This window comes from Diorhabda sublineata, chromosome 6, assembly GCF_026230105.1.
Source record: "Diorhabda sublineata isolate icDioSubl1.1 chromosome 6, icDioSubl1.1, whole genome shotgun sequence".
Lineage (NCBI taxonomy): Eukaryota > Metazoa > Arthropoda > Insecta > Coleoptera > Chrysomelidae > Diorhabda > Diorhabda sublineata.
The window spans coordinates 14,144,214-14,158,884 of record NC_079479.1 but is presented as its reverse complement, the minus strand read 5'-3'; the positions used below and the strand labels follow the sequence as shown (position 1 = coordinate 14,158,884).

Sequence of the window (14,671 nt, the reverse complement as noted above, 5' to 3'; positions counted from 1 at the left end):
ATTTTGGAAATAATAAGAAATCCAGGCAATAAAATTTACGTGGAAATGTTTAAATTAAACAACCGTAATCATATTACATATGCAACTAGTTATAGCAGTGGCAAATTAAGAAACCAGATAACTTCACTAACGTTTTGTTGTTTTCAAAATTATGGTTGGTTTTGGATAATTCCAATCAAATTTATTTGCAGAAAGTTTCCACTCATATGTCTGTGAGAATGTAGATAAAAAAGTTTACATTATGATTGTTATATATACATAAAAGTCTAAAATATTTTCATCATATTTAAAATAAGACTGTTTTTAACAAATATTGTTCACATTGTTGTTTATAATAAGATAAATAAATAATGAAAAATACAAGTTTACGTTTGTTATTTTCACAGTAGACTTTTGCTTATGAATTTGAAGTGATAGTAAACGGTCTCTTAGCGCCAATTGGAATGAAAGAAGGTAAAAATGATGCACTTAAAATATTTTGAAATCATAATGTTTACTAGATTTATAATATAATATACTTGGTGTTTTAACGAAAGCGCGACCCTCAAAATATCTCTTGGAAATGTCAAATCCCATACAAATTTCAAATCAAAACATGCAGCTTCCGAATCAACCCCTAAATTTTTGTTAGTGTTATCAAATGTTTTTCTGGAATGTTCTATCTTTCCACAAGGTGTAATAAAACTAAAAAAAGTAATCTGGATAAAACTAATATTTAAATTGTCAGTTTGGGGTTTAGTTCGCAATACTATGATAGTGAACTAACTTTCTTCATGATTTTCTGCAATATCATCAATTGTGCTATCTATTATATGAAGATATCAGCATTCATGTCCTCAAAGTAGTCACTGGAATAAGTAGATTCAAAAATCAATAAACCAGCATTTTAACAAAACCATTTGACCTGCCAATATGTACTATCAGCAATCCATGTCTTTTTCCTGATAGTAGATTTGAAAGAGTGGATGTATGTAATAATTTCCATTGAGTACTTGAGCTCCGGGTAATCCTTATCGTCTCGAACAGTGATAAAAACTGTTCAAAAAGCACTTTCCTTCAAAGTCTTCGTTAAGAATTATTTTCTGTTTGAAATAATAGTTTTACCACAGCTGTACGTGCTGTTTTAAACTCGCTACTGTCATAAACACTTCCACAAGGTTCAGTTCAGTTCACTACAACACTATCAAGCTACAATTATTTACATTCATTACACTAATAACTAATAATAACTCGTCTAATCGCTAAGAATATGGAATTGGTGAATTGTTGAAAATTCGTTAGTTAGTGATGTGATTATGAAATTATTATTTTGTTGTAGAAATACGGTGTGCAATGGTGAACATAATTTTAAAGAACTGTCGTTTTAGATTAACAATAGAAATTCCTTTACTACTAATTTATTTCACGTTCATGCTTAATGGTGAGTATTATTTATCATTATTAGCATTGTATAATCACGAAAAACGGAACATAAATGACGCTAGGAAACAAACAGTAAGATAAATATGGATAACAAGGCATTATTGAATATGCAAACAAACAGAAAATTTAAAGGAGTTGAGAATGTATAAAAAAATAGTTTTCGGGACTACCGACTATTCTTTTACCTCGCTTGGTATATAAATTAGAGCCGGGTTATATACGAAAATAATCGAGGAAAGCTTTTGACTTTGTTGAAGAGAAGATCAGAATGATATCATGCAAAAAAATCGGAGATTTTGACAAAGGAGCCTGTAGAAAAATCTATAAAAGAGGATGAAGACCAAATATTCCTATTTTCAAAAGTATGACTCAATTTACGTTATTTATTATTGAATATGAATTGAATACGAGTAGAAGATGAAGGTATATTTTTCAAAATTACAACTTCAGAAAGCAAAATATACGTTATTCGCGAATTTGTGGTCACTGCTGAATATATTGCTGGTGTTAAACTTGTTGACCTCCTCAAAAAGTAAAGAAATATTATACCAACTGCTATAAATCACGATATATTTTTTTGTACTATATTATAATGGAAAATGTAGCATAGAGCATTCTGGAAATAAAATGGAAGATGGAAATCCAACAGTGTTGAGAGTTCATTAAAAAAAGAAAAATTTCAGAAAACATTCCGGGTTTTACCCCCTGCAATACATATAGATATAACAGCTTCAAATGGAATTAACATTAGACAAAAAGATCAAGAGAATATTCGTCCAGAAAATGGATTACTTCAAATAACTGTATCAGATTGAATAATGAAGTAATTGCCAGTTTTAACATTAATTTTTTTAAACTAAAATAGTTACGTGAAATTTTTGACTAAACGAATCGCATATTTATGCTCATATTTTTTGTTCTCCATTAGCATATTTGGGTAATCTTAATTGTGAATTTTTTTCGTTTTATGGAGGTACTTATGGACAGAATGAATGCTTAGGACTTGGTATTTGCTACACTTTGTATGATAATTTGAAAAAATCCTTAGGCGTGTTTTGTAGACCTTAAAAAATGATATATTCCATGAATATTCAGAGATTCTAATTTTCAGTTTCTGTTTTTGTGAATCTAACAATGTATAAAACGTGTTATACTTTAATGGGATATCCAGAAGTGAATTGCTCAAGACTAGGTAGATATACCGATAAAGAAACGGAGAAACTGGAAGGAATAGTACAACCTTTGGCTTCATATGTGACAACAACTACTGAAATGGTTCCAAATTCAGTTCCATTCATACTTTCATTAATAATTGGTTCCTGGTCTGATAAATATGGAAGAAAACCAGCTATGATGTTCGTATCCTTTTGTGAGTACCATTGAAATACAGTGAATTATAACGCAAATTGATAATTTAATAACAAAATTATTTAACAATAAAATTTTTCATCATAAATTATCTACGATTTACTGAAAGAATATTAACAAATAATGACAGTTTTTTCTTCTGCGAGTTTAGATAATTCGATATAATAATATGCATGTTTATAGCTTAAAATACGTTCAGTGCTAATAATCAAGTCTGTAAGTATCCACAAGTATGATACGGGGTGAATTAACCCCGTGCAGTAACTATCCAAAAAGCGTCGCGGGATAAATCGACCCCCAAATCGACCGCTCATTTTAAATGCTCACAGCTTGCTTAAAATTGATTAATTTTGGTAAAATCAGTTGTTTTCCCATTGCATAAGCTTAGGTCAATATACCACAGCAGATGGTCATCAATTGATTCATTCAAAAGTTCATTAACCTCATGGAAATTCTATTCTTCATTTTAATATTTCTTTCAATATAACTCATCATCTGAGAAAAACGAAAAAACAAAAATCGAATACAAATGAACAAATACAATAACTGGAATAGTTAAATAATATAAACAATTATGAGATAATAACTAGGGCATTGATGCGTGTCTATCATTGATGAACGAAAGACAAAGAGCTGCCTTCGTAGAGCACTCACACAATATGAGCAAATTTTTTTCATTTTGATGTCAGTTTCTTTCGAGATCATGATTTTCCTATAGTGAAAGCATCGGAAAATTAATAGAAAACAGTATTATTACGATAAAAAGGGTCTCAGATCATGGTCTTTCCAGATCAAGTACCGGATGGATTCCAAGTCACAATATAGCAGAGAAAAATTTATTTTAATTTTATCAGCTGTAACTATCTTAGTATTTGTAGTAGCTGTAGTATCCATTTGTGTTGATTACTATTATATCTTTAGTTTCATCATCTACGACCAGCTTGAAAAGTTCAAAAGGGTTCCTCACATTATCAGGAATACCGTAATTTTCATAGAGTTCATTACAAAGCAAAGGAAACAATTTAGGATTGATATTTACCTCAATCCATTTATCACTAGAAGTTGTATCATTGGAATCGTCACTATTTATTTGACTATCATCAATGCTGCCAGTTTTGTCGTTTGAAGAATGGATGCGAATCTTCTGATAAACATAAACTGGAATTCAAATCCATATCCAGTACAGTTATCAAGGCTTGATTCACTTTCACTAGAGGATGGATTTTTGAGCGATAAAGCCAAATCAACCAAATTCCGAACATATAAGAACATTGCGAAATATGTGCCAAGGGGTCATTTACCCCTGTTCTATTTTCTAATAACTTGTACACACCACCACTACACCAAAACTCACGATTACACTGTCTGACGCGCGTTTCGATAACCAAGTTATCGTCTTCAGAGACTGGATGGTAAACTGTTGTATCTGAAGACGATAACTTGGTGCCTAATGAAAGTCTCTTTAATGAAGATCGTGATTTGTAATTTCAGGTATCTCATTATATTATGGAATCACCGCGATTATAATACTATTCGATGAAATTACTCCTTATATGATGATGCTTGCCACCATCCCGACCATAGTTTGCGGTAGTAGTTTAACAATCGTGTCCCTAATTCTAGCTTATCTTAATGATATCGCTACCCCAGAAACAAGAGGAATGAGGTAAATTTAAAATTAATATCGAATATTGATTGTTATAAAACTAAAACCTGAGTTTCGAAACATATTATGACAAAAGGATTAACTGACTTTCAATTGGATGGAATCTGTTATAAAAAACTTCCAAACTAAGAGCTATTTGGATCTATGATTTACTGTTTTTGACGATTTCACCAATTTTCTCTTTAATAATGATTGATATTTGAATGTTCTTATCAAAGTTTGATCTTTATAAATCGCAATGAGTCTCACCATATCTAATTGCATTCTTGTAATTTAGTTCTCATCCAATTACAAAGTGTGTTCATAACGTAACGTGATGAGGTTAACCAGATCCCTCAATGGAAGAAATGAAGATTTATTTTCTCAGGAAAACAAAAATATCTATTTTTATAATTTTCTTTACATCTATGAATATTCCCAGCAAAGACACTAGTCTCTAATCTTCATAAAAACTCAAACTTAATATTTCTTAGTTCCCTTAGAGAAATTTTTTTCAAAATGTAACCAAACAATCTTGACAAAAAACAAAAAAATTTTATCATTTTTGGCAAGACTTGACGCAACATAGATGAAGCTAACTGTGCACAGCCTCATTTTTTTTGTTCACCTACATCACAAAGCTTGCAGCGTTTGTTAGGGCTATAGTGAATTGATTCTACGACGATTTTTCCAGCTTCTTGGATCTTATAATCACAATGCTTGGTATCCCTCTACTGTTCTCGTTTATTTATTTTTGTTCACGGCTGCTTCACGCCAGTTGTCTGTTTCTATTATCTCTACTATCCATTCTTTCTTTTCACTTCTTCTTCACTTGATAAGGATCGTTTCTCCCAACGATCTTCGTCCATTTTGTCTATATGTCCCATCTATCGGAGTCTTCTTGCTCTAACCATATATCTCATCTCAGCTTGACCATACAGTGCTTTGATCTTTGCGTTCGTTGTTCTCCTCCACTCGTGCTTCTCCTACACTTTTATTGCCATCCTTTTAAGTACCTTTCTTCCTGATATGTTTATTTTGTTCCCTTCATTTTGGTTAATGGTCCCACACACGCCGCCATACAGCATCGTTTGTATAAATGTCTTGTAAATGCATAACTCGACGTCTCTAGAAATTTTTTTTGATCTCAAAGACTTCTTATGGCTCCTGACGTTTTGCTCCCTGTCGCTAGTCTTTTATCGATTTCCCTGGTTTTATTTCGTTAGTATGTAAGTTGTGTTTTTCTTTTTTCCCTTATGAGTAAACCGTCTTTGTCTTTATAATAAAGATTTATTGCTATTGCTTTGCCTTTCTTCTATTTTTTTTCTTCACTTGCTTCTTATAAGGCGTTTTGGAATCTATCTACAAAACTTCTTTACTTTTTATTTACTACTTTCTTCATGTGATTTTTCATTCTAATCTTGTTGTTATCTGAAATCCTCCTTGTTGAACATCAACTTCTTCCCGAGTTATAGGTTTCCGTTATTCTTGGTCTGCTAGTGTTGAAGTTATACTTTTTTTAAAACCTTGATGGTAGTTCTTTTGTTCAGATGTTCAGTCATGGTTGTAATGAAATATCTTTAGAATTATCAATTAGTCTTCTACCATCAATTTCTAAGGACCCTGTTCATTCTAAACTGTAATTTTTGCTGAAATACTTGAATCAGAATAGCAGAAAACTTTCTTGGGTATTATGACCATTTATTGCAAGCCATGCTTCCTTTTTAAGTCATGAAGTTGAAGGTTTCCGGTGGTAGACCACTCTGGCTTCAGCATTTGCCTTTTGAATAAAATGGTTGGGAGAATTCTAGACCATTAGCGTTGTCATAGAAAATCACTGTTACATTTTCTTCGTGCTCTGAAGCTGTTTGATGCACTCGCACGTTGATTTTTCAATGTTAAGGTACATTCCTTATCATCTAAGTTGTTTATCCTTTCTAGTTTATACATTAAATCAAGCTCCATTCCTAAGTTTGTGGAAATTATCTTTCTATCTTTTGACAACAATTTTACAACGCCGAGAATATTTATTCAGCTAAACTTTCAGGACCAAACACTTTTATTTTCCAGGAGTCTGTTTTTCCTTTAAGTTCTTTCTGAGACGGAATTTTTTTACTCTCATTTCTGGATAACCAATGAAGCTTGTTGAATATTGTTTCTAGTCCACTATGATCGCAAATCCTTGTTGTTATAAGGCGACAACTTCAGAAAATTTTAATTTAAAAATGTTCAGATGAATCATTGAATAGTCATGGGCATATTAACAACCAGTTTGATAATATTTCCACTAATTTTGTAAATTATTTTTGAGTGATAATATGAAAAAATACACTGAAATTATCACAAAGGAACACACTTTAGGTAGCTGTAGCTGTCTCGAAAATAGTTCACTACAAAATATGGTACCGTGTGAAAAGTTAGCTTTTTTGATAATACACACATAGGAAATGAGCTTAAATCATCTCCAACGACTCCCAGTCTCAAATTAAATTCAGAACAAGATACAATCTGTAGGGCAAACAAGTAGAAATGACGTTGTGTGGGCATATAACCATCATGAACTTATTCCTGTTAACAAGTTTACAAAAACAATCAGACGTTGATTTTTTTTCTAAATATTTCATGCCATTCAAGTCGATTAAAACTGGCCACTAGGTAAGAGATTTTCATCAGGCTAGAAAGTTATTGCATACGTGAACGCTTATCTCGAGTAAAAAGACTATTATTTAGAAGAAATAAAAAGGCTATAACACTACTGGAAAATGGTAAAAGAAAACTTTGTTTAAGAATAAAAATTCGTTCGGAAAACTTTAAGACAACTCTCGTAGAAACGCATGAAATTTCTAATACGATGGGTTACTTCATGAACACACTATATAATAGAAATATATTTGATTAATATTAGTAGATTCATGAGTTTTTGCCAATTGATATCAAATCATAAGATATTATACGTAACACGATCCAAAAGGATTTCAAACTGTGACAAAAAATATCATTTCCAGAACGTTCCACGTGAATCAGTTTATAATATTTTTTTCAGAAACGCAGCGTATGAAGTGATAACAGTATTTTGCATCTGTTGCGCAAACCTGTTGAGCCCACCTCTATTGTATGCCACCAACTACTCCGTTATTTATGGTCTTTCGGCTGTTATGGTACTCTTAGCCATTGCTTATATCCATCAATTCCTACCAGAATCGGTAGATATAAAATGCGAAGAAAAATCTAGTCTATCAAAAATTTTCACCTGTCAACATTTGTCGAATATGTTTCTAGTGATAGGTAAAAAGAGATGCAGCAATCAAAGAGCGATCATTGTGATACTATTGATTGTAATGCTCGTTGATAATTTAGTGAAAGCTGCAGATTCCAATATAAAAACTTTATATCTGAGAAGGGAGTTGATATGGACTTTGACTGATCAAAATTCCTTTACTAGTTGGTCTAGCGTCGTTAGTATTATATGTACACCCAGTATCACTTTTCTATTACAGAAACAGCTGAAAATCAAAGAAATATATCTTATCCTAGTTGGTATTATTTCTAGCATTGGAGTAGATATTCTGTACGCGACAGTCCAGAATAATTGGTTCATTTATGGTTGTAAGTATTTTTTAAAATAATTTACTCGTATTTCAGTCTATTTCATACTGGTGATCGAAAATACCTCACTATATTATATCGTGTCTGTTTAAAATTATTTTCATAGAATCAACAACAAAGTGTACTAACTCTAATATATTTCCGGTTCTTGAATACCTATGTATTCGTCTGGGAATTAATTTACTGAGATTTGAGATTCTATTGTTTCTTTTTAGTGACATTGAATTCATCTACATCATAAATTGATATTCAAAATTCAACACTAATATGAAGGTTGGTGATTAATCAATAAATCGATGAATGTAATGTCTTTAAAAAAAATGAGATTTCAAATTCAAATATATAGACAGGGTGAATCATGAGCAGCTTAAAATACTTCTACAATATATTGTGGAGTCCCTTTTTATAAAAAATAATGGAAACTATTTAACTCAATTTATGTAGACAAACAAAGGTGCGATCAACCGTAACAAAAGATCCGGTTATAATTCTGCCCGGAAAGTGTTCAGTATTCAAACTTCTGGCTTCTGACTAGTTACCAGAAGCCAAACCATACATCAAATGCATATCGGCATATTCATTAAAAGTAAATTCTACGACATTGAAACTTTTAATATGATTTGGTAATTATTAATGACAGATTTTGGAAAGATTGACAGCAAACTGAGAATACCAAATTAAATCGATTGCAATTTTTAATTGAATATCACGTAGTAGCTTATTTGACAGTAGCCTACAAAATAAAAAATAATTATTAATCTCTCTCAAGTTTTTCAGCACAAAAGTTCATTTATTTATTCAACAGATCTTCAAGGAATGTTTGATTTTGTTTCAATACCTGTATTTTGAATAAATAATTACAATTTATGATAATTTTCATCAGAATGTCTCTTTATGGCGTACGGTATAAAAATCAACATAATCAACTATAAATTCTATTGTCTTCAACCTTTTCGTAAAGAAATCTATTGAAAAATTGATTTTTACTTTTTTTTTATTGTACAGGTTGTCGCTGTAAAAGTTTCGGATTGTCGCCCCTGGCCTTCAGATTGTAATCATGTATTTCGTCAAACATATTTCGTCAAACATACTACAAGAATACACATAATCATCCTTCAAATAATCATGATGATAGAATGTATAATTTAGAAAATATACTCAATTATAAATTCTGATTGAAATGATTTGGAGGCCTATAACTCAGAAACGAAGGGTCGTATGAGAATTTTTTCATGTCACAGCTCAGACTCCCGAATTTTTCGCATTGGGTCCTGGAATACTCTATATATGAGCTTTTTTCGTAGTGGGATGGTGGCAAAATTAACCACCAAAAAGTACGCCCTAATATATTTTCGAACTCTCGAATACGTCCTTATGCATCGTCTGGGAATTAATTGGTCAAGAATTGAAATTTGTTTCTTTGTAAATTATCAAAAACAGAATAAACATAATTAGGTAGGTGGAAGTAAAATGCAGAAAAATAATACAGACAAGACTGCCCATTTAGTTCGAGTCTAAATGCAAAGTAACATATTTGGAAGTGACCTTATACATGGAGAGGTCTGTTTGGCCCCACATATGGAAGACAGCTGAAAAGGCGACCAAGAGGAAAAAAAATCTCCCCCCAAATATTAACAGACCACGGTCAGAGACACGAAGGCTGCTGATGGCCACGACTCCCCCTGAGAATGAAAAAATACTGCGAAGCAATGACAATGGTACAGAGACAAGGTGCACCGTGTATCGCCATCTCCTACAGAACTGTCTCTGCATAGGTTGTCCTAGTGGTGGTATGTATAATCTTCTTGGATCTCCTTGCTTTCGAAGTTAAGAGAATATACAGAGAAAAATCAGGTTACTTGACGCAATGACTAATAAAAGACCTTAGACTATGGACTGAAAGGAAGTTGTCTACTTCTACATAACCCAGTTTCTGGAGGGAAACGGCTACTTCTGCGGTATCTCCATAAAATGAAGAAAGTGTAAACATCTGAGTGCACGTATTTTGAACACTATTCAGATGATCCCAAATACACTTTTTTCGCGTGTAACCACTGGAGGAGCTTGAGAGATGGAATAGAGAAGACTGTCTATAAGCAGTAAGCAGTATAAACGCTGATAATATCACCCAGGTAATGCTGCACAAGGTAAAATGGTAGCAATTTGAAAGAGTTCTTAGGCGAAATAATATAGATGGCTGACTGGAGGCGATATCATAGAAACTCAACGAAGGGAACATCATACACGGATGTATCCAGCAACCAGAAGTGATATCACAATAATTTCTGGTTCGAGGTTCGATGGTGATGACAGAAGATGGCGGTTTGGTGGGTAGGTTACTACATATTTATCAGCTCTACTGGTGGATGGTGGAATTCGTTACTTGGATTCTGCACCTTCCTAAACAAAACATGCAGAAAAAATTTCCCGAAACAACAATATGTAAAAAAAAGTACAGATTAATCACTTTGACCATTGGGGTACGGTGATAGTTCATAATCCTTTAATTTTACTCTTTACTGCAAGTTTGAATATGCTTCAGTTCAAATCTTCTCTTTTCAAATTATATGCAATATCTGCATACTTATTTCTTCTGTTCCGGTTGTTCTTTCCTTTTTATTTGCTACGAAAAAAATTTAGATGGATTTGCAATATGCATGTTTGATTATTTACATCTTTATCATAGAATATTGGTTGATATTGATTTTATATTATATATTCTTCCAGCTGTCCCTGTTGGTATCCTTGGAGGTCTGGTTAACCCAATGCTCAGAACAAAACTAGTACACATTATAGGACCTGGTGAAATGGGGAAAATATTTTCATTATATTATGTAATCATCAATATCCTTTCTCTGGCATTCAGTATGTTTTATAGTTTTGTGTACAACCAAACAATAGATACAAACCCCGGAATATTCAATTGGATTTCGATAGGTATTCGTCTAATTTGCGGAATGATGTTAATGTAAGTATACAAAGTACCAAACAAGTACAATTTTATAATTTTTATCATATTTGCAAAAAGTGAGGAAAAACCGATTTAGAAATTTGAAACTTCTTCATGCTTCGATTCCAACTTGAAGTTATTATAAAGAGAAGGTGTGAGGAGACATGATGTGGCTGTTGATTCATCACTTTCCAGACATCAATCTGCCTACACTATAGTCCACCTGTACCCCTCATAACTCTGATAACGATGAACAGAATCTACCAAAGGCTTCAATTCTGCTGTTATCTTTGAAGTTGGAAAGATCAAGTTTCAAATCCCTCCAAACCAAATTGAAATTATCAGAAAATCTGTTGTTGAATGTCCTCCAGGTATCAAAGCTTTCTACTTTGGAATATCCCAATAGAATGGGAATAAGTCACAGCAATTACCAAATGATCCCTAGATCCAACTAGTATGAACTTCCCGTCGAATTTGAAGCTAAGATGATGTCACAATGAAAATCTTGTATCTTATACTTGTATCTTATACTATGATCCAGTATCAATGTACTAGCCAACTAAACCCTCGTCAAACACCTCAACCAATTGAGACAATTTTCAGCTCCAGTTTTGAAACTTGTTATACAGTAATATCCATATTGATCCATGTTTGTCTCTTCTAGATTCTAGAAACGAAATTGCCTCATATCGATTTTTTTCAATTCAACACTGTTTTTCCAATATCTTCTCTACATTTCAGGATAGGTGCTTTGTCAACTGAAAAGTTTCCACCATATTACTATTACTACACTTTACTCTAACCAAGCTGTTGGTTGCGATATGTTCATGGCAATTTCATATTCAAACTTCTTAAGATAATTCTTCCACTTTATATTAATAATCAAGAACTTGCTCTAAAGTTGATCTGAAGCTGAAATAACAAGAAAGACCCACAACTCCAGCGCCGTCATTTTGGTCGATTCGGTTAGTCAATTAAGAATATAGCACGAGTTTAATAGAAAAAAATTACAGAATATTAGAGTTTTACGGTATTCATACAATCCTCAACTTTCATCAGAATCTTTCCAAACTCAATCAGATCTATCAAGGATACAAAGAACATATATAAAAACTCTTGCTTGTATTGCCATCGTTTCTACACCATATCTTCGTTAGGGAATCATCTAGAAATTTTTATGTCTTCTAATATTAACTTTGCATCTATTTTAAGAACCAAAACTCGCTTCTTCAAATTATTCGAGAGTCCAAATACAAGCCAGAGGTTACCGGAGCCGAAATCAATAATAATTAATTCCTCATTAAAACTCCTGAACAAATGATTTTCCATAATTGCCACTGATTCTTCTACGTTCGTAAAAGAAATAGAATATTGGCCTTCTTCATTTACAAGGTCCAAACATTTATAGTTTAAGAGCCAGTGGGCGGCAGACCAAACGAATATCGTATCTACTACACCCAGGGTAAACTCATGATGGAAAAAGGTTTGATTGTCTGCCAGGTCGTAGGAACTGACTGCCTTTAGAAATATTATATATATATATATATATATATATATATATATATATATATATATATATATATATAAACTCCAACTTTCCTAAAATATGTTTTTTTTGGAATATTTTAAAATGTCTGCCACCACTCTATAACCACGATAATTGCTGCCGTTTCCATTTAAGATAGCTATGGAAGTAAATTTTAACATATTCAAACAGTAGCTTCCATAAAATATGTTCATAAAATTTTCACACCTGTCGTACCTGAGTGTAGCTGAGGCCACCGCGACCGCGCCTAGAAATATGTTTGGTCTTCCTCCCACTGACTCTTCGTCTATCAGCATACCAGTTCTTTGGCTTATCCAGTGAAAGTGTTGATGTCTATAGTCGTTTCAATAAAAAGTCTCATTAGATACTGATTTCTGAGACGATTACAGAGAATAAACCACGAAGCGACTTTCCAAAATGATGACAATTTCTAAAGTAGATGTTTCTTTCAATATTTCAGAGTAGTTATGGTTTTTGATTGGAATCAACCGCTTGAAACTAAGCAACCTGATGCTACGACTGTGAAGGTTGGTTCAGATCAAAGTGAAGCTTATAAATTATATTAACACACGTTATTTATTATGAATAAACATGTATATAAATTTGATTATTTATTAAAAATAGTGAATTCAATTCTCACCTCATTAACCGAAAAGGGAGAAAAATCTTTGGCATCATCAGAAAGCTGCAAAAAGTACCCATGGTATTTGATATTCCTGCCGAGCCCTTCAAATATGGTGGGTAGGATGTATGGAACGCCCTCTATAAAGTAATCTCCTCAACTTGAAACACTGAAGAGATTCCACATGAGTGGAACATTGCAGGAATCTGCCCTATCTACAGGAAAGGCGACAAGATTGTCTGTTCAAATTACAAGGCCATCGCTTTGCTCTGTACAGCCTACAAAATATTTACCTGCTGGTTAAATCAAAAGCTGGTAGAATACATGGAGAAAGAAGTAGATCTTCATCATCTCTTCTTCAAATTTCGCCATGCATACGACAGTATCTTAAGAGATCTGCTGAGGTTTGGGGTCCCAAAAAAGGTGGTGCGTATGGTTAAAACGATAATGAAGAATTCTTCTGGCAAAGTGAAGGTATCGAGGACTCTAGGCACAGTTTTTACTATGAACATAGTCTTACGTAAGGGAGACCCACCAGTTACGATACTGTTCGATTTATCACTGGAAGGTGCCGCAAGGAGTATCCAAACGAATCCCTAAGGAACTATTTGCTGCTGTAGCAAGAGGACTCAAAATCAATGAAATCTACATGAGAAGCTCGAAGAGAACCCCGACCTCCCAAACCACATTCCAAGTCAGAGAATATCGCATTCTTCATCAATTAATGTCTAGATATCAGAAGATAATAACATGATGAGAGACATGGACTATGACGATGAACTTTAAGCGGATTCTGAACTGCTGGGAACGTAAAATTTCAGTCCTGTTTTCGAGAACGGGGCGTGAAGCGTCCGTAGGAATGCAGAGATGAGACATATGTATGGCGAGCCAGATATAGTGGAAGATGGCGACTGAGAGGAAGATCGCACCTAAACTGGTTGGAGGACGTTTAATTGGACTTGATCCAGTTGGGGGTTCGACGCTGTAGGCACCATGCTCAGTACAGAAAGGATTGATAGTCGATTGTTAAGAAGGTCCTGGTTCTTAAAGGAATGTAGCGTCGGTTAAATAAAAAAGAAATAGAAAGTGATTTCAATTTTGACCTCATTGACTAGAGGATGAAACAATTCTGATTGTAGATATGCGTGAATGAATATTTATTTACATATATTTCTACAGTGGTATCTAGAAACTGATTGTTTATAAGAATTGGTGAGTGTCGTTTTTTTACCTCCATGCCTGTTCTGTCTGTAAATTCCTTTGAAAACTGAATAACGATTCTTTCATAACAGTTATATTCTTTTATAAGTTACATTTACTAAAAAAACATGTTTCAACTTAATCTTAAATCTACCGTTTCAATTACATATGGAACATAAGCTTGTCAAACATATCAGTGTTTTCCATAATTATCTTCATGGTCTTCAAAGACATAAAATATGCAAAATAAGATCACGACAATTATCAGAACTCCTATAACAATGAGGAACACTAACTTGAACAACTTGTTGG

General features: G+C 33.1%; 1 protein-coding gene across 1 annotated transcript; it reads left to right on the top strand.

Moving 5' to 3' along the window:
• Nucleotides 1-523: 523 nt before the first annotated feature.
• On the top strand, nucleotides 524-13,158 carry LOC130445315 (proton-coupled folate transporter-like). The gene is made up of 6 exons (XM_056780881.1): nucleotides 524-1,420; nucleotides 2,534-2,791; nucleotides 4,282-4,456; nucleotides 7,479-8,041; nucleotides 10,769-11,009; nucleotides 12,998-13,158. The coding sequence occupies exons 1-6, from the start codon at nucleotides 1,333-1,335 to the stop codon at nucleotides 13,101-13,103; spliced, it is 1,431 nt and encodes a 476-aa protein (XP_056636859.1). The 5' UTR covers nucleotides 524-1,332; the 3' UTR covers nucleotides 13,104-13,158.
• The last annotated feature ends 1,513 nt before the right edge of the window (nucleotides 13,159-14,671 follow it).